Consider the following 27,201-nt stretch of genomic DNA (forward strand, 5'->3'; position numbering starts at 1 on the left):
TCAGAAAAAAAAAAAAAAAAAAAAAAAAAGAACTGCATTCTCAAAGCCAATAAAGATAAAAGAAACCTACATTAGTCCAAAACAGCACAGCTCATGGGTGGGAATTGCACAAGATTAAGATTTGTCCTCAGTATTGGCCTCAGAAAAGTCAGGGGATAGAAAGGAAAGTAGACAGCTGCTGGGTCCTTCTGTTTTTTGTTTTGCTTGCTTGAAAGAAACTTGAATTGGACAGTTAACTTTCTCTTGATTAACTCTAGCGGTGAATAGTGGCCTTGAGAACACAATAGCAAACCATGGTTATGATGTTGATGTGGTTAGGCTTTGTGTCCCCACCCAAATCTCATCTTGAATTGTAATCTCCAGATGTTGAGGGAGAGACTGATGGGAGGTAATTAAATCATGGGGGTGGTTTCCCTTATGCTGTTTCATGATAATGGTTTTTCATGAGATCTCATGGTTTTAAAAGGGGCTCTTCTCCCTTTGTTTCCTACACAGCTCTTCCATCTGCCGCCATGTAAGATGTTCCTGCTTTCCCTTCCACCATGATTGTAAGTTGCCTGAGGCCTCCCCAGCCATGCAGAACTGTGAGTCAATTAAATCTCTTTGCTTTATGAATTAGCCAATCTTGGTTAGTATCTTTATAGCAGTGCGAAAACGGACTAATACAGATGTCTACTTAGGTAATACAGTAGCTACATTGAATCTTTGGCACAGAATCCTATGAGAGATAAGACTTGATAGAATTTCAGCATCTTAGAAAGGATCATAATTTGATTCTTCATGATAGTCATTGAATAAAGTGACATCTAAGTGATGGGAAAGATTGTTAGGCAGGCTGTAAAGCTGTTGACCTTATTATTCCATGACAAAACATTTGGTAAAATTGTCACATGCACTGTCAGAGAAGGGAAGCCACATGCCTTTCTACCCCTTCCTGGGAGCCTGATTGGAAAAACTCAGAATATTGTGGTGGGTTAGAACGACTGCTCCTAAGTCCTGTTAGCAAGATCATATGGAAGAGAAGGACTCAGGCAAGAAGTGTACAGTTTGCATGGAGAGATGTAAGTGTATAGTGGAGATTTTATTGTGTGTGCAGGGAGGGTCTCTCTGCATGCAGCCTGCAATCTAGAGTTAATAAACAAGTAGACTCTCGGCACTGGAAAAATACAATCAAGAAAGAGAAAAACACAAAACACAGGAAGCAGCTGACCCAATGCAGACCCCACCACTGGGATAATGAAAGCAGAACTCAGATGGTTGCAGTGTTAAAATTGGCAGCCTAACTCGTCCATCTCACTGTTTATATCATCTATATCTATAAAGCATTCTTTTTTTTTTTTTTGAAACTGAGTTTTGTTCTTGTTGTCCAGGTTGGAGTGCAATGATGTGGTCTTGGCTCACTGCAACCTCCACCTCCTGGGTTCAAGTGATTCTCCTGCCTCAGTCTCCCAAGTAGCTGGGATTACAGGCACCCACCACCACGCCTGGCTAATTTTCTGTGTGTTTTTAGTAGAGACAGGGTTTTCACCATGTTGGCCAGGCTGGTCTTGAACTCCTGACCTCAGGTGATCCACCTGCCTTGGCGTCCCAAAGTGCTGGGATTACAGGAGTGAGCCACCGGGCCCGGCTATAAAGCATTCTTACTAGTTAGTACTGAACATCATCTTACTAAGTGGGTGGCAGCTGCCTGTCATCTCAATAATTCTGCAAAAAGCCAGGGAATTTGTTTTAAAGCATTTGTCCAGATGAAACCAACGAATTTACCAATGAATCCAAATTGGAAAATTCAACACAGTGTGGCCAAGGACAGGGCAGGGAGTGTCCCATATCCATAGCCCCTCTTCCATCCAGAATAAAAACATAGGCATTGAAAATCAAGGAAAGCATTGCTTTCTTAATGAGATCCACAATATTGATGGTGTGTGGTTGATAAAGAATGAAACAATAAAAAAGCTATTCCTAACATAAAGGCTTACACTCATACATGATGCCTTTTATGACAAGAGTCTTCTGATCTCTGTAGGCTATGACAGAAGAAAACCAAGTATCTGTCAAATAGGTGTAATTCTTCTATAGATACATGTATAATTATTTTCATACTATGGATACTTATATGCATAGAATGTATACATTTAGAACAATAAGAAGTTGGTCATAGTGGTTGCTTATGTGGAAGGGACATGAGAAAGATGCCTTCTTCCTACTTACCTTTGGGTAAATTATACATTTTAGGTCATGTATATACATTACCTAATCACACACAGGCAAAAACAGCAAAGTAAAAATTAGTTCCTAATAAAATCAACAAGTGCAATGTTCAAGCTCGTTCACTGCAACATTGCTTTTAATAGGAAATATGAAAACAACTTAGATGTCCATCAATAGGGTACTGGTGAAATATATACACCTACACAATTCAACACCATGCATCTACAAAAAGGAATGAAGAATATGTATGAATAAAAAAATGAGCTTTACAGCATTAGTAACTGAAAAAGGCAAATGTTATTGCATGCTCTCATTTAAATTTTAAAAAGTGAGATGAATATACATATGTGTGTGTAATTATTATGTTTGTGTGTATATATATACACATTTGTTTTTATATAATATTTATAGAAAAGTTACATTAAAAATTGATAACATTAGTTGTCTCAAGAAAAGAGAACTTGGTAGCAGAAGTTCAGGAATGGGATGGATATTTTTTATTCCAAAAGAATTCCACAGATGTTTTTCACATCAGCAATATCATTTAGATAAGTATATGTTCTTGCTTCACAGACATCACTGACTTGAGTGCCTAAGGTAAGGCAGTTTGAAGAAAAAATATACTACCCTTGTTTTCTATATCGGCACCTCCTTTAGAATAAAAAATCTACATCTAAAGGCCATATCTGCATGTGCAGTTTTAAAAATTAGTATGTGCATGGCCTTTTTACACCAGTCCTGTGAAACACTATCTTTCAGTTTGCAGGTATAATTGGTATTCACTTACTCTGTTGCTAATCTCAGTTCTTTCTCATCAAGCACGTTATGTAGAAAGAAAAAAATGCTATTCCCTTTGGCTTCACTCAACAATTTTTAAAATTATGAACACACAGTTTTTTTTTTATTCGTGGCCTCAGACATTGTCCTAAGAGCATAGAATGTTCTTCTATCATTGGAACCTCTCATTCTAGATAAAAGAACACATGCCATTCCTTTTTTTACTTTTCTTTTCCCATCCCTCTCCTTCTCTCCTCTCTCTCCTGTTCCCTCTTTCTCTCTCTCCTCTCTCTCTCCCTTTACCTCTTTTTCTCCATCTTCTTTTCTTCTCCTTCTCTCTCTCTCTCTCTTTTTATAAATAATAGCACTGGCTTCCTAGAGAGACCATGTATTTAAAGTACTTAGAAAAGTAACACTCTGTGGTTGAAAACCTCAAATGACTGTTGTTAAGGAAGTTTTCATCTGAAAACACTGAAAAATTAGTGACAGTTCTTGCTTTACTTAACATTCTTTCTAGTTTGTCAAATCATGTTCTTGGGTTGACACGTGTTGGTGCAAATCATTGGTTCTGTATCCACCAGGGCTTTCCTGCATTCTGATCAGTTTGGAGACCAAACTCTTGTTTGCAGTAACTTGAAATAGTCTTAGAGTTTTATAGTTATGGAGCATTAGGACTGGAAGGAGGGTTGGACAAAATCTGGTTCTGTTTCTTTGTATTACAGATAAGGAAAATGAGGCTGAGACTCACTAAGTGATTTTCCAAAAGTTACATAACTTGCTGTCAGTCAGACCTGCTGATTTTTTTTAAACCATAGCACATTTCAACAGAAAGAAACTAACTCTCCAGAAAAATTATCTGGCTCTTTTTTTCCCCCTGATCTATGTTTGTCTCTTACAGGGAGTAACCAGTGTTTACAAATAAATCAAATAAAGAACTTGGAAAGGAGCGAAATTAGATGGTTCTCTTGAGAGTTACTTATGATGTTCACCAGCACTGGCCTCCTTAACTGCTGAAAAATGTCTTTGACCTTTTGAAAAGTTTCCTTCAATTTGGTATTCAAACTGTATTACTGTGGACTGTGTTAATAGGCATGGTGGATCCCATACTAATGTTGTGACTAGTGTTAATGGCATTAACATGTCTAGAAAGAGCAAAGGATTCAATGGTGGAGTTTGGACTACAAATAATGAAACAGAGGCCAGGGTATCAGTGTAGACGTTGACCTGTGTCCTACTCAGAGCCAGGAGAAAGTCTTGGCCAGGGTGTTGAGAATGTCATTCCCATTGTCAAGGATCTACTTTAGGGAAAAGGTGCTCCTTTCTTGAATTTTCTTGGCTTCCTGGTTTTCTTTTGACCTCTCTGGACACTAAACTTTGTTTTGGCCTTTCATCTACGGACTCCTTCTCTCCCACCTTACCTCTAAATGGTAGTTGCTGAGAGCTCATTCATTGCCTTCTCAGTTTGTCCCAAGGTGATCTCATTCACGCTGATGAATCTGCAAACATACAGGTCTACCCCACTTCTCTTTTGATACAAAGCTCTCGCTCTTTCAATGTATCTTTCTGTCTCTTGATCTAAACTTCCAACTAGATGCCACAATTTTCATAAGCCTAACATGTTTAAAATCATATTCTTGATATCTTTACCACATTCTTCTCTTAAACTGCTCCTCCCCTAGGTTTTCCCAGTTCAGAAAACGGCAGCCCCACCGCTTGCCGCCCCACTGCCTGGCTGCTCAAATCAGAATTTGGTTGTCAATTTTGAAACCTCCCTCTTCCCCCGTTCAATCCATCACCAAGTTATATTTTTACCTCCTAAATATTTATTGAAGCCAACAGCTACTCTTTATCTGCACTACTACAACCTTGGTCTGTGCCACTATCTTCTTTACCAAGTAGTCTACTAACTAGTCTCCCCATGCTCATCTGATCTTCCACTTCAGTCCACATAGCGAATGATCATTTACAAATACTGACTGCCTCGTGCCACCTCTCTGCTTAAAACGCATCAGTGGTGCCTGCTTTCCTCCTCTTCAGCTTGCAGCTTTCTCCCCTTTTCTAAGTTCACCCCAGCCCCATGGCTGTCTTGCCTATCCGTCAAGGGTTTCCTGCCCCAAATCCTTCACACATTCTTCTCTCTGCTTGGAATTCTTTCCCCTCTGCAACCCTTTTCTTCTCAGCTTTTCCCAACATCCACTAATTCTTCAGTCTCATTTAAAATGTCAGAGCCTACAAAATCTGATTTAGGATTCCCTTGATATTCTCTTGCATAGCATCCTGTTGTTTTTTTTTTTCTTCCAAAACACTAATTTCAATTTCTAATTATAAATGCATTATATTTGTGTGATTATTTCTGTCTTCCCAACATAGCTATTTTGTTCACCATTATATGCCTAGCAACTAGAACAGTTCTTGGCACATGGCAGTCAATATGGGTTGAATGACAATGAGTGAGCTATATCAGCTGACAGACTTTTTACAAAATAATTTTTTTTCTCTTGGCTCTGTTTTAGCCAAAGTACTTGTTGGGTATTTTTTGTTTGTTTTGTTTGTTCAAGATGGAGTCTCGCTCTGTCACCCAGGCTGGAGTGCAGCAGTGCCATCTTGGTTCACTGCAACCTTCGCCTCCTGGGTTCAGGCGATTCTCCTGCCTCAGCCTCCTGAGTAGCTGGGACTACAGGTGCATACCACCATGCCCAGCTAAGTTTTGTATTTTTAGTAGAGACAGGGTTTCACCATGTTGGCCAGGCTGGTCTTGAACTCCTGATCTCAACAGATCCACCCACCTCAGCCTCTCAAAGTCTGGGATTACAGGCGTAAGCCACCGTGCCTGGCCCAAGGTACCTTTTGATTATGATTTTTCTTCCCACATAGCTTGACAACTGGGACAGAATGCACTTATTATGGAGATTTATTTAGCTGAGAGGTATTTCTTAATTTAAAAATTGATGTTCGGGCAATAACTCATGCTCACATAGACTTTAATTCATGTGTGTCTGACTCTGAGTTTCTGAGAACAGGGAAGCATGGGTCCTCAGGTCAGGTCCTGGGACACATTAATTCACTAATAAATATCACCCATGAGGCTTTGTTGGACACAACCTTGCAGACCTTTCTCAGTGACTCTCTGGCATCATTACTGATTTAAGCTTATCTATCTTTTTGGAATGCCTGTGCTGAGTAACTTAGGATGTATTGCCAAATTTTTGCCAGTTACTAGAGATAAAAGTTACCAAATATAGTTATCATCTGTGTGTGCCACTGAAGAGATTAACCAGACTAGGCTAATCTCAGGATAGAACTTCTAAGCAGTTCAAACAAGTCCTTTTCTGCAGCCAGATTTTATGGGTGTGGGAAATTCTATTGATGTTAATGGGCCTAGCACCAACTGGACAAAAGGACTACGGAATTGAGAGTTCTTAATAGTAAGTCATAGTATTAAGTTGTCTTTCTACATGCCAGGGACTATGCTGTTATGCACATATTGTTCCATTCATTCTTATCATAACTCTACAGATCATGGAATGGGTTAACAACCCCATTTACAGAAAAGGAAAACATGGTTTAGAAAGGTTATGTAGCATAGTTAGTAAGCAGCTGAGCTGGAATGCAAACCAGAGGCCGCCTGACTTCAGTATCTGAGCTCTTAAGCACTACGTGAAATTGCCTCCTCCTACTTTGATTATGTGTTAACTGATGGGTATGGAATCATCTGGTTTGTTTAGTAGTCAAATTCTCTATCCTCCAACTCTGACTTATGTCATGATAATAATGTCAAGAGATCATTAAAATACATGTTTGGGTACGGTCCATTACTTTATTCATTAAGGATTTTTTGAGTATCTTCTCTATACCAGCTGTCCTGCAGATTCTAAGGAATGTAGATGAAAAGATACACAGTGTCTTCTCCCCCACAAGCTTGCAATTTCATGGAAAACAGGCAAATAACCAGATATGCAAAATACAATATGACCAGTGCCATAAAGGAAGACCAGATTCTGAGGAATCAAAGAGGATTGTCATGGAAATGTGATGTGAGCTGATGAAGACTAGGGATTTGCCAGGCAGCTATGTAGGATGAGAGAAAGAAAAAGGCAGTTTTCTGGGCAGAGGGAACCATGTGTGCAGATCTGGGAGGCCTCTAGTACCTCAGTACTATCGGAATGCCAGTTACAATGGGTAAGGAAGAAGCAGCATTTCAAGAAATCAAGCTAAAAAGATCACAGACAAGGGGCCAGACCACATCAAATCTTTATTCTACCCATTCTTCCTTTGAACAGGAAGAGAAACCAAGTCAAACTAGCTGCATAATGAAGTTTGACTTTTTAGTTTCAGGTGTCTACTCCCAAGTGACTGCAGTCTCCATGTCTCTTAATTCATGCTCTCAAGAGAGAGAGAATCTGATCAGTCACTGGCCAGCTGTCCAAGTCAGGTGTTTGTCCGTCTTCTGGGTGATAGGATGACCCAGGTATATATGTGTATGGATTGGGGGAGGTTGAACTGGCTTTATCCAAAGTTGGGATCCCATGGTAGGGATCACCCTCCCAGGAACAATGGATGGGAATGTTTCACTCTGAAGGCTGTGTGAAAGAAAAGCAACAATGTCCATCTAGGACAACAGTGTAGACCATAGAGAAAAGTCTAGATTCTTTAGTAGACATTTACAGAAGGCAAAAGAATTAGCTGTTAAAACCACAAAGTTTTCATTTTAACATTTAAGGCAACTCCCACTCATGACTTCAAAGCATAATATCCATAAGGCTAAAGTAATTAGAATATTTTTGCATTGCTACCGATTTTGAATTATTTAAAAATGAGTATGTATAGCAATCATTTCACAAATAAAATACTTACCTAAACATCTCATCCTGAACTGGCAGAGAAAGGCTGCCTGGATCAACAGAGCCACTAGACAAAAGGAGAGTGGGCCCCTGAGTGACTGAGGGAACAGAGTTATACCCCCACCCTTGGTCGCATTGCACAGTGATGTACATGAAAAATGTATCTGTATCAGGCAACTGAGATTTGGAGTTAGTTTGTTAAAGTAACTTAAGTTGCTTACTTAGCGATGCAAACGGGAATGATATGCATCATTTCTAGGCCTGGCCTGTACATGCCTCTCCCTAACTCTGGATCAGGTGCATCCTACCCACTCTGTAAGTCTGGGTCCCTGAGTTCTGTAGAAAAGGGTTCCTGCTGGCCTGCTCACAGCAAAGCACTGCTATGTTAGCAAGAATTGAATATATGTTTATGTAATTATACATTTTGGAGTGTACTATCACAGCTGTTAGCCTACCCTAAATAGCAACCAACCATTCTTGGTAAGTGAGAACGTATCATATATTATCCTTTATTTTATATCCACCCTAAGTTAATAAAGGAATAAAGATACTCATACAGACAAGTTTCAAGTGAATCTTCAAAAAAATTGTATGTGAACTATTTTTCTTTAAGTAGCCAAAATAAGCTTTTCTATAAGGCTTCCAAATTCTGTGTTTGCAAAAAAAGCTTGAAAGACTCCCATATTTTGTTTTTCATGTTGTCCAGAGGATAAAAACCAGTGTAAGTAGTAGGAATGGTTACTTCTCTGATATTTTATAGTTGCATATATTTTACCCAATTTTTCTAATTTAAAATTTCATAAAATAACTTTTTCCTCCTAGATATTTAGAGCTATTTTTCTTATTTTGGGTTGAAAACAGCTCTACTAACATAAACTTATTGCTTAATAGATTATGTAATCTTACAAATGTAACTTTAGAATTCATAAAATAGATAAGTAGAAAGGACCAAAAGGAAAAAAAACATTTAAATAAGATATGCATAGTGAGTTGTGGAATAAAACAAGAATATCGAAGTTAGTATGCTAGAAAGGAGGCTATTCTCCTTAATCATCCTCAGTGATGCCTTTTACAAGTTGTAGTCTTGATTTTCCAAGTTGTCTTCTTAATTTTTCTTCCTCCAAATAGAAGCCTTTCATCATATACAGTGTTATGAATACTGAAAATATTTATCACTTGGAATAACTGCAAATGTCATGGGCCACAGGAAAATACATCTTTTGCATTTGTGGAGTTCAGAAACAATGTGTTGGAGACACTTAGAGTAGTAAGAAGGCACATGTTACCATTTCCAGTTCAAAATACTTAACAGTTTTCAAAGTTGTGCTGTTGGTATCATGCACTGCAGGAAAAAAAAAAAAGTGAAGTTTTGAGTGCTGACTTTATTTTTCAGTACCTAGAAATTAATGTTTATGTGAAACATGTAATAATAATGAATTACATTGTGGAACTGGAACACATATTCTCAAATGTAATAGTTTATATGTGGAAAAGGTGACACTAGTAAAAACAAAATTTCTTCTTGTGTAAGTGAATAACTCAATTATTCTTTGCACATTGCCTAAGCATTCTGATTAAGTCTATTTTTATTCTCTTCATAGTATTTTCCTTTTTGAAAAACGTGGAGTTTTATTTTTATATTTTCCATGTTTTTTTTCCCTGCATTGAAATTGCTATACTTTAAAGATCCATTCTTACTTATTGGCAATATAAATAATTTTGTGCTTTTCAATTACACCAATGTCGTGTTCCAGTTGTTTCATTTCTTCTTCCAGCCTCTGCTTGCGGATCTTCTTTGGTATGGAATCTATAAAGACCGAGAGGGACTGGAATTCTTTATGCACCTCTTCCCAGTTCTTTTTCAGCCCCTGCAAATGGTCAAAGAAACTTGTAAATACCAAAGCAAACTGCAAAAGTAAAGGAAATTGGAAAAGTTAATCGGTAATGAAAAATGTCAATAGGTAAAAGAAACTGACAAAAATAGCTTCTAAAATGAAATGTATTTATCAAGTACTTGGCCACAGTAACCAAAAATACTGTACAGAGGCCAAATCCCATCCTTGACTGTGTGCTCAGTTCCCACTGGGAGTATTTGTTTGCTCTGTTTTTGTTGTTACTGTACTTGTTTTTACCATCAAAAATGCACATGCAGAGTTATGAGTAGTGTGAAGCTAAAGCTCATAGCAAATATGTGGGTAAAAAACAACTTAGAACAACATTTTTGAACAGGAAATTGTTTTGTAAAATTTTCTTTTTTATCTTCATTCTTCAACAGAGAAATCACATCAAAAGACCTAATTCTGATGTTCATGGCCATATTTTCTTATTTCTAACAAATGGGATTTGTAAAATTGCTGAAATTCACTTGCACAAAAGAAGATCTTCTAAGTGTCTTTTCAATATATTAGAAAGAACCAACTGCCCTCTATATAGTTAAGGGATCTATAGTTCCTATTAATATATTCTATAAATGATTGAAAGGTCATTAAATGTAACACACATGCTAATTCAGTAATGTAGCTAACGTTTTCTATTCTCACAAATCAACAAATGTAAAATTAGGGATCTCTTAGGAGCAATAAAGGTTATTTCTGTTTCTGCATAATTACCATTTTTTATCACAGTGCCCTATGGGCTCCATAGACAAAATGGTCTTAAACTACTAATTAAATTAATTCAATGAAATTTTATAAGTCAACACTTTTTAATTATTCATTATGGGCACATAGATTATTTTATTTACACAAAAGCAAAACAGAAAGTGCAATTTAAGATACTGCCTTGACGGTGAATTGCTTGAGTCCAGGAGTTCGAGACCAGTGTGGGCAACATGGCAAAAACCTGTCTCTACAAAAAACACAAAAAATAGCCAAGTATGGTAGCATGGGCCTGTGGTCCCAGCTACCTGAGAGGCTGAGGTGGGAGGATCACCTGAGCTCAGGAGGTTGAGGCTGCAGTGAGCCATGATTGTGCCACTGCACTCCAGCCTGAACAACAGAGTGAGACCCTGCCTGACAGCAAACCCAAAACCAAAACCCAAAAACTGAAAATACTACCTAGAAAACATGGTCCTTGAAAACCATGGCTGTACATATAGGTGTAAAAGAGGATTAGAAGTGACTCATATAATAATGCCTTCATCGTAAGCTCTCACGGTACAAATTTAATCTTGTAGAAACTTCCGGGGACAATAAAATTTCAATGATTTATTTCCATGCTTCGATAAAAGGGCTGATGACAGGTCATGGCACACCGTATAGAAGAGGTTGGTTAGGGAATGGGGCAACAAATTATGAGACCTTCTTGAGTGAGCTAAGGATCTGGGAAAGGAAAAGGATAGAAGAAAAAGTATCCAGGTTAAAATTTAAGAAGAGGAGGCTACACAGTTCTTGATAGTGTATGCGATGTATTCCAAAAAGAAGCCCTCAAAAGAATTCTATTTCTCCACAGCCTTTCATTATGGAATGTGAAATAGGTTCCCACAGTGCTCCACAGGGGTGTCTATTGCAGAGAGGAAGTCTATGTATTTGTACACTTGCGGATATCAAAGGTTTTTCATAGCTAGTTGGGTGATATTTCCATATTACTTGCAGTCACAGCAGCTACAGTTTTCTTCCATATTTTCTTTTAAAGGATAGTTTGCTTTTATCTTCCAGTGTGTACAATAACGTTTGGATCAAAGTCAACAGGCAGGGATGGAAACTAAATGTAGCAAATATTTCATATTATACTGAAATAGGCTACTTGCTGACTTTAAGAGGTTTTTTCATTATTTCATCTAAAAAGATATTTCATGTGTTGCAGCAATAGCGATTTTCCCTTATTTTTATTTCTTAATTTTCCTCTCTTCTATTTTAATGCTGAAATAATATTGTTCATTTTGGAAAAAATTCAGATAGGGAGAAGTGATCTTATAATAAGAAGGGCCTTCAGTTTCATGCTCCTTTTGCACCCCCCGCCACCCCCAAACATTCTCCACCTTATGGGGTGCTCCCAGCTCTTTTGCCCTTTGGCCCCAGTTCAGCCACAGAAAGCCCTGGAGGGCGGACAGTGAGGTTGGGGCATTTCTCCTCCTCTCCTAGGACAGTCTGGACACGGGTTCTAGCTGCATTCATCTATGACTGTGACCCTCAGCCCAGCTCCAGCTCTCACTGGATTCTGAGAGCACTGCTTCTTCTGCCTGCTGCCCTTCAAGCCTAGGTGGTGGTTAATTCCTATTGTCCCTACTCCTGGGGTGCCTCAGTGCTTCTTGTTGGTTCCCTTAACCCTACTTCGCTTCTGTCAATAATTCCTTCATGAATTCTCTTCAGTGGCCACTGCTCATGCCTGTAATCCCAACACTTTGGGAGGCTGAGGGAGGAGGATTGCTCGAGGCCAGGAATTTGAGACCAGCCTGGGCAACATGGTGAGACTCCCTCTCTAAAAATAAAAAATAAAAAAATGAAATAAACAGATTACAAAAAAACCCAGCCAGGCATGGTAGTATCCCAGCTAGCAGTGAGCCGTGATTGTGCCACTGCACTCCAGCCTAGGCAACAGAGCAAGACTGTCTCAAATAAATAAATAAATAAATAAACAAACATAAGTTCTCTTCCAAGTCCTAGCTGAGTGTGCCTTCGATTTCCTGCTGGAGCCTTGACCGATGCAGCCTCCCTTTGCTACCTCCTCTGCAAGTATGTATTCTGTAGTGGGGGAAACACCAGCCTGGCAATTGGTAAATGAGTTTTGGTCCCTGTTGATGCACTTGATAGTTTTGTGACCGAGGACAAATGAAAATCAAACTCTAAGTTCACTGACACTGAGGACTGTGTTTATTTTGCTTTCTACAGTATCCTTCTGGCTGGAACACAGTAGATATTCAATAAATAAACGAATGAACAAAGGGGCCTGCTTAATGTATTAGTATTAAGGGCTGGGCATAGTGGCTCATGTCTGTAATCCTAGCACTTTGGGAGGCCGGGGTGGGTGGATCACCTGAGGCCAGGAGTTCTAGACCAACCTGGGCAACATGGCAAAACCCCATCTTTACTAAAAAATACAAAAAAAATTAGGTGGGCGTGGTGGTGCATGTCTGTAGTTCCAGCTACCTGGGAGGCTGAGGCATGAGAATCACTTGAACCTGAGAGGTGGAGGTTGCAGTGAGCCAAGATCATGCCACTGCACTTCAGCCTGGGTGCCAGAGCAAGACTCCATCTCAAAAAACTTTATATATATATATATATATATATATATATATATATATGTGTGTGTGTGTGTGTGTGTGTATTTATATACATAAATAAAATTTATTTGTATATATTGTATATACGTCATATATAATTTATATATAAAATATGTATAAATAGAGAATTTTGGAATTTAATTGGTGAGAGGAACTATGGATCTATGTACATGTGGAGATATGAATGTGTGTATGTATGCAGCTCCTCAGTTTCATAAGGTTCCAAGGCACCAGTCACCACTGGAGGATTATAGATCTTTAGCTGGCCTGAAAAATGTAGAGTGACACAGCATATATATATATATATATAGCCCTCATTTTAAAAATGAGAAATTTGGAATCACTAGACCAGACGATCCTGTCCAGGTATAATGAGACTGTTATTTTATGAAGAATGAGCAGAATGTGGCTTACTCAGGGGCACACAATCAGATTGTCATCGAACTACACGCAACTCTTGCCCAGGGAAGGATCAGGGCTCATCAGGAGGCCGGCCAGTGGCTTCGTTACTATGGCAGCTCTGCTCCCTGGCTCATAAGGCATCCAGTGGAGGATTTGCTATTGTCACATCAAAGGGTAACTCTGTAGTGACCGTAATAGGAAGCTGAGGGCTGCTTATCTCCTGCAGCCAAAAAGACACAGAAGGGAAGGACCTGTCACTTCTGAGTTCTTCGTCATATTCCTATTTTTCAGCATCATTTAGGTGTAAAATCCTGGCTTTCACAAAGGCATATACTTTCTGAAAATGGAAACATCCAAATGAGAGAGACAGAATGGGCCACAGACCAGAGCTCTCCCTGAAAATGACATGCCAATTCTCACTTCCATGTCTGCCAGCCTTCCTTCCTGCCTGTCTGCCTTCCTCCTTTGCAGCAGACCATTTCTGAACATCTGCGTTTCCACTGAGCACTGTGCTAGGCACTGGGGATGCTGCTGTCAGCAAAGAGACACCGTCCTTGCCTTTGAGCCACTCCTAATGTCTGGGACACGCCGTCACTCTACATTTTCAGGCCCAGCTAATGATCTATACTCCTCGGGGGGGACTAGTGCCTTGGAACCTTGTGAAACTGAGGAGCTGCATACATACGCACATTCACATCTATACATGTACATAGATCCATAGTACCTCTCACTAATTAAATTGCACAATTCTCCATAGTAGACATTTAAAAAAATCTTATGCCTTTTAAAATATCCTCAGGGTTTAGCATTTAAGAAATGTTTATTGAGGATTATGATGACATTGATAAAATGTTAAGAATTTATATCAGCATATGAATCCACTTTTCAACAGATTAATAAGACACGAGAAATGGCTTCGTGGGATGTTTTCAAAATGAAAAAAAAAAAAACAAACAATTAAGTATTATTTCTACCTCTATAAGAGAAAGTATGACTATAAAAACCAAAGAGGTGCTTGATTAAACACTTATACAAATGATGAAGCAGAAACTCTGCTTACGCCCCCTAATATTTTAAATGCTTCAGATAAAAGTCCTGCATTAAAAAACCCATTATAAATATATCTTTAAGTCTATTTAATTAAAAACAAGAGAAACATATGTGAAACCTAACACCTGTTTATTTAAAATTTTGGACATGTGGCTTATAGGAAAGAAAAAAAAAGTTGTTTTAAGGACACTTTCAATTATTCTAGAGCTCCATCTAGTGAAAAATATCTAATTTATTATTCTTCACAAACTCAGGGGCATAAAAATGAAAATAAAAATGCTTTATTTGCCTCATTTCATGCGTGTTCATTGTAGAGGAAGGTAGGCTTCCTTACAACCATAGTTCAGGAGAAAAACAGTTCACCAAATTGGAAATAAAATATTATTCAGTGAATCCCTATATTATAACTTTTTGCTCTCTCCAAAGAGTAAGCTTTGCTGTATGTAGTTTTTAACTGTAATCCAAAGAGATTGTTCTGATTTCAAAATCAAAGTGCTGCCTTTAATCATCAAGGTGCTGGTACACCTTTCTTTCAGAGGTGATCCAAAGAGTTACAGATGAATGTAAATGGCAGAACACACACCTGCAGAACCGCCTCTCTTTCTTCATCGGAGAGCCTTTTCATAGCTGCTTTCTTAAGGTTTTCCTGGATATAGCGATCATATTCTTCTTGGGCTTTCTTTAGTTCCTCGTTTCGCCTACATATGTATTCAGGTGTGACACCATAATCCTAAGAAGATTTTGCAGAAAAAAGTAATCAATATTTTGTATGCAATCTTATATATGTGTACACATCAACCGATGATGGGAGGAAAATAAATGGTACGGACTTAAAGCCTTTGCTCAAAACCCTGTAAATTGACAAAATTCAGTGATTCCCCCCGCCCCTCGTTGAGAGCTAGTAGATTTCTGCCTTTTAAAATGGAGTTGTTATTGGCCAGGCATGGTGGCTCACACCTGCAATCCCAGCACTTTGGGAGGCTGAGGGGAGTGGATCACTTGAGGTCAGGAGTTTGAGACCAGCCTGGCTAACATGGTGAAACCCCGTCTCTACTAAAAATACAAAAATTAGGTGGGCATTGTGGCATGTACTGGTAGTCCCAGCTATTCAGGTCGCTGAGGCATGACAATCTCTTGAATTCAGGTGGCTGGGAGGCGGAGGTTACAGGGAGCAAAGATGGTGCCACTGCGCTCCAGCCTGAGTGTCAGAGTGTGACTCCATCTCTAAATAAATAAATAAATAAATAGATGGAGTTGTTACTGCAGTTGCTTGTTTTTCCTTTTCTTTTTTTTTTTTCTTTTTTTTTTTTTTGAGACGGAGTCTCGCTCTGTTGCCCGGGCTGGAGTGCAGTGGCCGGATCTCAGCTCACTGCAAGCTCCGCCTCCCGGGTTCCCGCCATTCTCCTGCCTCAGCCTCGTGAGTAGCTGGGACTACAGGCGCCCGCCACCTCGCCCGGCTAGTTTTTTGTATTTTTTAGTAGAGACGGGGTTTCACCGTGTTAGCCAGGATGGTCTCGATCTCCTGACCTCGTGATCCGCCCGTCTCGGCCTCCCAATGTTTTTCCTTTTCTGAATGTTTCCCACGCCTGTTCTTGGCTGATACTTTACTCCTAAGAGTTGGCTTTTCTACCTTCTATGTTCTTCAGTTTTTAACTGAAACATCTTGAATATGATATTCCAGAGTTGGCTTTTCTACCTTCCACCTTCTACGTGCTTCAGTTTTTACCTGAAATATCTTGAATATTTTGAAGTCTCTTTTTCGTGGTCTTGTTAAAGAAAAGACAAAATCTTCCAAAACATTATAAAAACATGTCCCCATCCTGTGCCTATAAAAACCCCCAAGACCCTACCTAGCAGGCAGGCACACAAATGGCTGCACGTGGAGAGGAACACATCAATGGAAGGACATATAAATGGAGGCGGTCGAGAGGAGCATGCCAACATAAGAGCACACCGTTGGGCACTGGCATGCTGGCAGGCCATCGACCAGTGGAACGACACAGAGTTTGGACGGGGTGGTGGGAGGAGAGCCCGAGTCACAGAGCTGCCCGGCTCCAGGGAAAGTCCATCTCCCTTCGGGCTCCCCCATCTGCTGAGAGCTACTTCCACTCAATAACACCTTGCACTCATTCTCCAAGCCCACGTGTGATCCAATTCTTCCAGGATACCAAGGCAAGAATCCTGGGATACAGAAAGTCCTTTGGAAGCCCTCTGCCCTTGTGATAAGGCAGGGAGTCTAATTGAGAAAACACAAGCCGCCTATGGACAGCTAAATTAAAAGAGCACAGCCTGTAACACATGCCCGCTGGGGCTTCAGGAGCTGCGAACATTGACCCATAGACACTGCTGTGGAGTCAGAGCCCCACAACCTGCCCGTCTGCATGCTCCCCCTAGAGGTCTAAGCAGTGGGGCACCGAAGAAGTGAGCCACAGCCCTATGGTACACCCAGCAAGGGGAATAAGACAACTTTTCCCATTTCACAGCGACTGACAGTGAAACCATCAGCTATGATTCTTTCAGCTTAGTAAATGCGTTTGATTTCACGATGTGTAGAAACAGGACTACTATGTATTCCTTCTTTAAAAAATATTTGAGAATGTACTTGGTGTTAGGTATACTGGTGAATAAAAAAGGCAAAGTTTCTGTCTTCAGGGAATTTGCATTCTATGGTGACAGAGACTCACCAAAAATAGAGAATGAAATAATATGTATGTGTTCTGAAGTAAAATAAATAAGGATAGTGAGGGAAAAGAAAATACTAGGGGCCATTTTAGATAAACAAGGAGGTCGGGAAGGACCTCGCTGAAGAAGCAGCAGTTGGGAGGTATGGTAGTCATTAAAATTCTGACAAACATTCTGTTTTCCTTTTGGACACTTGGTAGGACAACACTTTCCTGTGTTGTCCTCATAAAGTAAGATGTAGCCATATGCCCCGAATTGCTCAGTGTCAGTGGAGGTGACCTCTGCCACTTCTGGATAGAAGCCTTAAGAATTAGTGGATGACTTGCTGTGTCTTTTCCTGTCTGGTCTAGTGACAAGCAATGTTTAGATTTTTCTGGGTCCTGGAAGAAGGAAAAGAAGCAGAGCCTGTAACAACCCTCAAAGGGCATGTGGCGAAAGCAAACAATAACACTTTGTGGTTTTAAGTTACTGAAATTTGGGGGTTGTTTGTCATCACAGTGTAACTTAACCCATCCTGACTGAACAAGGGATAGAAATCCTAGATATAAATGTGTCTGGAAGCTGCAGAGGACAACACAAATAGACTCTGGGAGCCGAGTATTCTCGTCAGTTGGTGCAGTGAGACAGGCCAATCCACTTCGGAAAACACTGAGGGAAACACCTCATTACAACTTAATAACAATAATGGAGCTTCATCATGATGATTCTGCAGGATCGCAAAAAGATTAAGTTATATTTGGCATACTCTGTTTAAGAAGGAGAATGACTGGGCACAGTGGCTCATGCCTGTAACCCCAGCACTTTGGGACAGCTAGGCAGGAGAATTGTTTGAGCCCAAAAGTTCAAGACCAGCCTGGGCAACATAGTGAGACTCCCATCTCTAAAAAAAATTAAATTACATTTTCTTTTAAAAAGAAAGAGAATGGCATGATACAGTTCAGGAAAAAAACTCACAAATGAGCAAAAGCGTCAATGATCTGAAATATTTCTATGGGCTGAATCACTGGAGGCTAATGCATACTGTTAATAAAATTGCATATATTATAATATTCACTCTTTGTTCTTTTATTAGGTGTCATATTTTGTGCCAAGTGCTCAATATATTTTATATTATTTAATCCTCACTACGACCCTGTGATAAATCCAATGGATTGTTGGAAATCACGGTTACTAAGTGGCAGAGTTACAATTTGAAATAATGTCTTTACTACTATTGCTAAATACCTCATGTGATCATCTATCCTTGCTTGTTTTCAGAAATCGTTTCTCATGGTACGAATGGCATATAATTCACTTGGAACTGAAACAGGAGTTCACTCATTTTATAAAAATATGACATTGACTTTAAAAGAATTTATTTACTATCTCACCTACCAATAATAGATCTTTAAAACTTAACTCTGATAAGGGAAAAGTAAATTGAATAAGTCTTTTGTGAGCACTGATTGCTAGTCAGCAACACCGAAAGGACATTATGTGCACGGTGCTTTCATGGCTTGGTAAATGAGCATAGACAGATCTGGTATTTTTCTCTTTCCAGGATGGATACTTCAAATTTCCTGTTGAAGTTAGAAAATGCAATAAAGTGGACAGCTTAGAGAGCAGCCAGAAGGAGGGGCAGAGTGTGTGGCAGGTGGTGGCATGACCATCGAAGACTTTTCATATAATCATGGAGAAAAAACGGATTGGAAGTGGCTTTAAGAGCCAGGAGAGTGAGTTTTCCACTTTTCCCTATCCTGTGGGACAAGGAGTATAAAACAGTTTCCAGGGGCCACAGAAGGAGGAAGTACCTGGAGAAGCCTGAAGTAACTTTATTGGCTTATCCTGCAAACTCCTAGATTCCTGAGAAGACAGTGTCCTCTGAAAACAGCCTTGAGGGTCCTGTTTTGATTTTCCTCTGGCATTGGATTCATCATGGTAGATCGCTGGACTCTTTAATTCAAGGCCCCTGTACATCACTATTGCAGTTTCTTTTCTTTTGTTCTTTTATCTCTCTTCCTTTTTCCTTATCTCTCTCCTCCTTTTTCCTTCTGTCCTTTCCTTTCTCCCTCCCTTCCTTCATTTCTTCTTGACGCAACTTATTATTTAGAATTTTGCACTCTTTTTGTTTGTTTTTTGACAGAGTCTCGCCCTGTCACCCAGGCTGGAGTGCAGTGACACGACCTTGGCTCACTGTAACCTCTGCCTCCTGGGATCAAGCGATTGTTGTGCCTTAGCCACCCGAGTAGCTGGGATTCCAGGCACACACCACCATGTCTGGCTAATTTTTGTACTTTTAGTAGAGACGGGGTGTCACCATGTTGCCCAGGATGGACTTGAACTCCCGACCTCGAGCAATCTGCCCGGCCTTCTAAAGTGCTGGTATTACAGGTGTGAGCCACTGTGCCCAGCCTGCATTCATATTTTGTGTATTTCAAACACTTTTAAGCTTTATAAGTATGCAAAATAAAGTAGGATTAAATAAGATTTTTATAAGCTTTTTTATTTTAAAGATCTGTATTTGGCTGGGCGCAGTGGCTTATGTCTGCAATCCCAGCACTTCCGGAGGCTGAGGTGGGCGGATCACTTGAGGTCAGGAGTCAAGCCCAGCCTGGCCAACATGGTGAAACCCCCTCTCTACTAAAAATACAAAAATTAACCAGGCCTGGTGGTGCATGCCTGTAATCCCAGCTACTTGGGAGGCTGAGAGAGGAGAATCACTCGAATCAGAAGCTGGAAGTTGCAGTGAGCTGAGATTGCACCATTGCATTCCAGCCTAGGAAACAGCGTGAGAATATGTCTCAAAAAACAAAAATCTATATTTAAACTATAATGTTCACCAATGAAATTATATACCTTTTCAGATACAAATGAAGGACCCAAAATGACTAGATTATTGTATAGTACTTTCAAGTCTTCACCCAAAACCCAAAACCAAATAAATATATTCACGTTAAAATAGGAATGTGAATTATTTATACTACTCTGATGAGATGGATGGCTCTAAAGCTGCATTCTGCTTCATTTTTCTTATTCAGCTGCCAAGTTACTGTAATTAATGACTAAATCTTAAGGCCATCTGACAGCTTATTCCTTCTAGATTTACAGTAATGACTGCTTTTAGTGACATTTCCACCTAACCAAAAATATCTTTCAGAGAATGTTTATTGAAATTGTTAAATATATTGATAACCAAAATTAAGGAAAACAACAATAACTTTTATCTACTGAACTATACGGAATTGTTTACTACGAGTTCTTTGTAACTTTATCACATTAGATTTGGACCAAACACAGATTGCAGAAGAATGAGAATCAGCAACGTAGACAATGTGTCCAATGAGAGCACTAATCATGATAATATAGATGATCACCATGAACACCATATTTAAATTATTTGAATCTCAGCCCTCTCATTAATATACCACAAGGCTACCTTTTTATTGATGTACTTTGGAACTAGTCCTGAAGGCTCAACATCATGCTTGTCTCCCGTTCTTTTATCAACATAAATTGGTTTAGGCTTTTTAGCCACTCCCATGATGACATCGGCTGCATTTGTATTTATAAAATTTTTTCCACTCTGTATTCCCATGACAGGATGATCAGTCCTCAATGGCACAGCAGGCTTCTTGGGCATGTTCCGATCAAACTTTTTTTCTGTTAAATATAACATTTCTTTGTTAATATTAAACTACAAACACTGCTACTCAGTACTATTTATAATATCCAGATATTTTGCCACTTGTATATTTAAGTTTTAGTCATCATATATTTAAATATTTAAGATAGAAGTTTATACTTATCCTCAAACTCATTGACTTGTGGATATCAAATATGCACAGCTTTTTACCTGTCAATCATGCCTCAATAAAATAATTTTTTAAAAAGAAAAAAAGCCAGTAATTAAAATGGAAATAAATTAAGGGCAACATAATCAATTAGCATGTTGAGAAGGCCAGGCACGGTGGCTCATGCCTATAATCCCAGCACTTTGGGAGGTTGAGGCGGGCAGATCACTTGAACTCAGGAGTTCGAGACCAGTCTTGGCAACATGGTGAAACCCCATCTCTGCAAAAAATGCAAAGTTAGCCAGGCATGATAGTGTGCACCTGTAGTCCCAGGTACTCAGGAGGCTGAGGTAGGAGGATTGTTTCAGCCTGGGAGGCAGAGGTTGCAGTGAACTGAGATCGTGCCATTGTACTCCAGCCTGGGTGACAGAGTGACATTCTGTCTCAAAAAAGATCACATACACACACACACACGCACACATACATATGAACAGTATATACACGGAAGAAGTATTTCTTGCTTATTGGCCATTTTTACATAGCCTCTTCAGCTTGATCATTCCCATTGATCTATTTTGATATAGCCAAATGGTTTGCCACAATGCAAAAATGTGAAATAATTTATTTTTAAGAACTGAAAGCAACAGCTATCTTGAAAATGCCTTATTCCAATTTTAACCCCATCACCATTACTAAGGACTGACTTTATTCATTTATGCATAATTTGACCTTTATTATGAGTTTATATAACTTTTATTATCAGCAAAGCCAATACTTATTGTCAAGTCTATAAACTGGATTAGCCTCTTGTTAGGGACTGAGTTATGTCCTCCTAGAATTCACATGTTGAAGCCCTAACCCCCAGTATCTCAGAATGTAACAGTATTTGTAGAAAGGGTCTTTAAAGAGGTAATTAAGTCAAGATGAGGTCATTAGAGAAGGCTCTGATCCAATATGACTGGTGTCCTTAGAAGAGGAAATTTGAACACAGACATACATATAAGGAAGAACGTGTAAAGATACAGAGAAAAGATAACCATCTACAAGCCAATGAGAGATGCTTTAAAGAAACCAACCCTGCTGGGTGTGGTGTTGCATGCCTGCAGTCCCAGCTACTTGGGAGGCTGAGGTAGGAGGATTGCTTGAAACCAGGAGTGTGAGGCTGCAGTGTGCTTTCATCATGCCTATGAAGAGCCACCACACACTCCAGCCTGTGCAACATAGACCCCATCTCTAAAAATAAAAACAAATAAAAATACCCCCCAAAAAGGAAAGCAAAAATCAACTAATCCTCTGACACCTTGATATTGAACTTCTAGTTCTCCAGAACTGTCCTCCAGAACTGTCATTGGACTGAGTTTTTAAAGCTCTTGCAAAACCCTGCATGTCTTCCTTTTTTTCTCTCCCTTTTTTTGAGACAGGGTCTCACTCTGTTACCCAGGCCGGAGTGCAGTGGTGCAATCATAGCTCACTGCAGCCTCAACTTCCTGGGCTCAGGTGATCCTCCCACCTCAGCCTCCCATATAGCTGGGACCACAGACGTGTGTCAGCACACCTAGCTAATTAAAAAAAATATTTTTATAGAGATAGGGTCTCACTTTGTTGCTCAGGCTGGTCTCATACTCCTGGGCTAAAGCAATCCTCCTGTCTTGGCCTTCCAAAATGCTGGGATTGCACTCATGAGCCACTGTGCCCAGCCCTAACACCCCGAATTGATGAATTACTCTAAAGGTCAATGGAATTTTGGGTTTGCTTTTGCCTTAAAATGTTTATAAAATGATAGGTTTCTTCCTTTATTTCTTATTTGACACAAAGGAGATATATATATATATATATATATATATATATATATGGTTGTGTTATATCATATGTTTAACCCTAGAGAGGCTATATGAAGACCCGAGGGATACCAGTGGTCCTAAGGCATTGAAAGCATCAAATTCACTTTAAGATTTTCCTATATTCTCAAATGGTATTGTTAGTCATAGAATGCTGGGGCACAATAGGCCAAGACTAGAGGAAGATACAAAAGAGACTTCTGAAGTCACGAATGAAGGATGAATGTTGTATTTTCACACTTGCTTCTTCCATCTTGCCATCTTGCCTCATAGTGCCCTTACCCTTTGTCATGAGATATGGGTTGAGAGAGGATTTGGGGACATTAAATACTGCCATAAAGAGAAGTAGTTTCACTTTTGTTAAAATGTACATCTCTAGCTGGGCTTGAGATGTTGCATTATTTCCTTGATGCCAGCAGACATAAAAAGCCAACATTTTGAAGACACAGACTCGTTTCTTTCTGTCCTTTCCTTTTCTTTTTCTTTCCCTTCCCTTCCCTTTCTCCTTTCCCCCTTCTTCCTTCCTTCCTTCTTTCCTCCCTTCCTTCCTTCCTTCCTTCCTTCCTTCCTTCCTTCCTTCCTTCCTTCCTTCCTTCCTTCCTTCCTTTCCTTCTTTTCCTTCCTTCCTTCTTTCCCTCCTTCCCTCTCTGCCTCCCTCCCTCCTTCCTTCCTCTTTCTTTCTTTCTGTCTCTCTCTCTCTCTCTGTCTTTCTTTTTTTTTTGAGATTGGGTCTCACTTTGTTGTCCAGGCTGGAAGACAGTGGCTTGATCATAGCTCACTGCAGCTTCGAACTCTTGGCTCAATCGATCCTTCCACATCAGCCTCCAGAGTAGCAAAGACTACAGGTGCATGCCACCACACCTAGCTAATTATTTTTTAAAATTTTTTGTACAGACGGGGTCTTGCTGTATTGCCCAGGTGCTCTCTTTTCTTTATTACCCTAAGACATCTGGGGAGACATACCTGGGTTGTGAAGAAATTGCTTCCATGCAAACCTGTCACAGATCACTTTTCATCTACTCTCCCTTTCCCTGATAGCTTTCTTTCCTGAAATCATTCAATAGACTCCATAACTAGGATCAACTCTATAATTTTTGAGGCCCAGTAAAAAATAAAAACACAAGGCTACTTGATCAAAATTTAAAAATTTTAGTACAGCAAGAGTACAGCATTAAAATAGGCATGGGGCCCTAAGCTGGTTCTACCACTTATTCATGAAGCCTCCTTCATTACATCTAACTCATTACAGTCCAGTTGATCTTAGAGGTCTGGAAGAGTAAAAGCCTATACTCAAAAGTGAGTCTAGTAGTTGCTTCAACAACTGGTAGTAATGGTTGTAATTTTCATCTGTTGGAGAAAAGGCCAGACAGGGTTTAGATGCTGGGCAATCTTGCCCATTAGTCAGATACTGTCTCTGGGGTCTTGACTCTTCCTATAATTGTTGTTTATAATTGAAGCCCCACAGCTAGGGACTAAGATGGTTCAGCATGTGGGCTTCATTGGATAGTCCAAACCCAATCAAAAGTCTATTTGTGGGGGCAATTTATCATTCTCCATTCTCTTTTTCTACTCCATTCTCTACTTCCACTTTCTCCTAGTCAAATTCTGTTTAATATGAGGTAAAGCTGCTATCACCTGTGCACGTTTAATATTCATCAACAATACAATAATAGTTAAATCACCTGCTAAAGCTTTTAATATTAAAAAGAAAGCATGATAAAACCTACTGGGTGGTAGAGTTTTTTCCTTTGAATGTTTCTTTAGGAAATCCTTTGGAGAAGGTACTTCAACTTTTGCTGGTCCCATAGTTTTCATTGCAGTTTTAGCTTTTTGCATGTCATCTTTTACAGTTGCCTTAAAAATGGATATGTACCTAAAATTAAATTTAAAAAGTTGTAGCATTTATATTTCTAGTAAAAATTACTTAAAGTTTAAATTTCACATTTTAATTTATTTAAGTCTATATTCATATGGAGAAACATAATCATAAAACACACTTACCTGAGCCCTGTCCATCAGGCTTAGAAAAACTAGATGGAAGCTCTGCTCTAAGAAAGAGGTGCTAGGGCAAAAGTGTTCATAGTATTTCCTTATTATCCTTTGAACATCTGTAGCATTGATAGTGATGTCACTCCTCTCATTCTTGATGTTAGTAATTTGTGTTCTCTGTCTTTCTCTCTCTTTCTCTCTCTGCTGATCAGTCTGGCGAGGGGTCTATTAATTTTATCAATCTTCTCATAGAACCAGAATTTCATTAATATTTTCCAGTGTTCATGTTTTCCATTTCAATGATATCTGCACTTATTTTTACTATTTCTTCTTACTTTGGTTTTAATTTGTTTTTCTTTTTTTACTTTCTTAAGGTACAAGTTTAGGTTTTTTATTTTGAACTTTAATACTTTTGAAGTCTTCTTTGATTTAGAAGTTTGTTTATACATGTTTAGTTTTCATAGATTTGGGATTTTCCAGATATCTAATTGATTTCAGATATATTTCCATTGTGGTTAGAGAATATACTTTGTATGATTTCAATTCTTTTAAATTTTCTGACATTTGTTTTATGGCACAAAGTATGTTCTATTTTAGTAAATGTTCCGTATACACTTGAAAAGAAAGTATATTGTGCCACTGTTGCCTGGAGTGTTCTATAAATGACAATTATGTCAAACTGAAAGTATCTTCAAATGTACTGTATCCTTCCTGATTTTGTCTATTCTATTAATTATTGAAAAAGAGATGTTAAGATCTCTGACTGTAATTGTGGATTTGGCTATTTTTTCTTTCAGTTAAAAGAGTTTTTGCTTTATGTATTTTGAAGATCTGTTTGTAGGTGCATAGCATTTAGGATTGTTATATCTTCTTGAAAAACAGATCACTTCATCACTACAAAATAACATTCTTTATTCCTTTTAAAATTCTTTGCTCTAGATTCTACTCTGTCTGATATTATGGTAGCTACTCAAGCATCCCTTTGACTTGCAATAGTATATGTTTTTCCATTCTTGGACTTTCTACTTGTCTGAGTTTTCCTATAGACTGCATAGAAATTTTATCCAGCCAACAATTACTTTTGTTTAGTATGTTTATACAATTCACTTTTAATGTGATTTTAAAAATTTGTTTCTGCTTAAATTTTCCAGCTTGCTGTTTTTTGAATATCCCCTTGCTCATTCTTTCTATCTTGCTTTTTGTTTTGTTTGGTTTGGTTTTGTGGAAACTGTAGCTTTCCAGTATACCAGTTTAACTTATCAGAGCCTACTGTCAAGTAATATTATAGCATTTTATATATGGTATGAGAACCTTTCAAAAGAATACTTGCATCCAACCCCACCCTTGTCCTAGTGTTGTAGTATATTTTACTTTTCTGTGTGGTATAAAAATCCATAAATGATTGTGATTATGTTCCCTTTATATAATTATATTTTAAAAATATTTGAAAAAATCTTGAATATTTACACATATATTTGCCATTTCCAGTGTTCTTTATTCTGCTGTATAAACCCATATTTCCAAAGGATACCATTCCTTCTCCATAAAGGACATTTTTAAACTTCTGGCTTCCATTGTTTCTAATGATACATTTGCTGTCCTTTTTTCTTCTTCTTCTATATAATTTTTCTTTTTTTCCTCTGGCTGTTTTAAACTTTTTTTCTCTTTATTAATAGTTTTAATAAGTTTGATGATAATGTCTCTTGGTATGATTTTTTTTTCCACTTGGGGTTAACTGTGATTCTTGGATTTTTGGATTTTGAGATTTCATCAAATTTGACAAATTTTTAACCTTTATTCAAGTATTTCTTCTGTTTCCTCATCCGTTTTCTCCTCTTCCATGATTCTTTGACTGCTTGATATTGTTCAAGCCTCATTGATTCTCTGCTTTCCTTTTCAGTCTATTTTTTCTCTGTATTTCATTTTGTATTGTTACATTACTGTGTCTTCAAATTCACCTAAATTTTCTTTTTCAGTGTCTTAGCTGCTGTCAATCCAATCTATTACTTATAGCTACATTTTGTACATGGTATTCTTTATGGTTAGAAGTTAGATTTGGATCTCTCCTTCCATTTCTTTCCCCATCTTGGTTCATGCTTTCTTGTACCTTTTGAATACATGATGAATATTTAAAATAACTGTTTTAAGGTCTTCTCTGCTGATTCTCTCATCTGTGTCATTTCTGTGTCTGTCTTTACTATGTTTTCTCTTGGTTATGCATTATATTTTCCTGCTTCTTTGTATGCCTGGTAATTTTTGATTGGATGCCAAACATTGTGAATTTTACATTGCTTGCTGCTGAATTTTTCTCTTCTTTCTCTCTTTTCTGGTGTTCTTTAAATTTTTTCCTTAGCCTTTTTCTGGGATTCAGTTATGATAGTTGGAAACAGGGTGATCATTTTAAAGCTTGCTTTAAGTGTTAG

The 27,201-nt window shown here is 38.7% G+C and overlaps 1 protein-coding gene across 8 annotated transcripts in view; it reads right to left on the reverse strand.

Annotated features, from left to right (window-relative positions):
- Positions 1-6,790: 6,790 nt before the first annotated feature.
- The window catches only part of ENKUR (enkurin, TRPC channel interacting protein), a 79,654-nt gene continuing 59,243 nt past the window's right edge, over positions 6,791-27,201 (reverse strand). For all 8 annotated transcript variants that reach the window (XM_028826078.2, XM_028826080.2, XM_077946015.1 and 5 more), the window contains 4 exons: positions 24,517-24,662; positions 20,597-20,820; positions 15,083-15,229; positions 6,791-9,694 (listed from right to left, as the gene is read on the reverse strand). In XM_028826078.2, the coding sequence (XP_028681911.2) occupies positions 9,521-9,694; positions 15,083-15,229; positions 20,597-20,820; positions 24,517-24,662 (691 nt within the window). In that variant the 3' untranslated portion in view covers positions 6,791-9,520. The remainder of the gene's footprint in view (positions 9,695-15,082; positions 15,230-20,596; positions 20,821-24,516; positions 24,663-27,201) is intronic.

This window comes from Macaca mulatta, chromosome 9 (assembly GCF_049350105.2).
Source record: "Macaca mulatta isolate MMU2019108-1 chromosome 9, T2T-MMU8v2.0, whole genome shotgun sequence".
NCBI lineage: Eukaryota > Metazoa > Chordata > Mammalia > Primates > Cercopithecidae > Macaca > Macaca mulatta.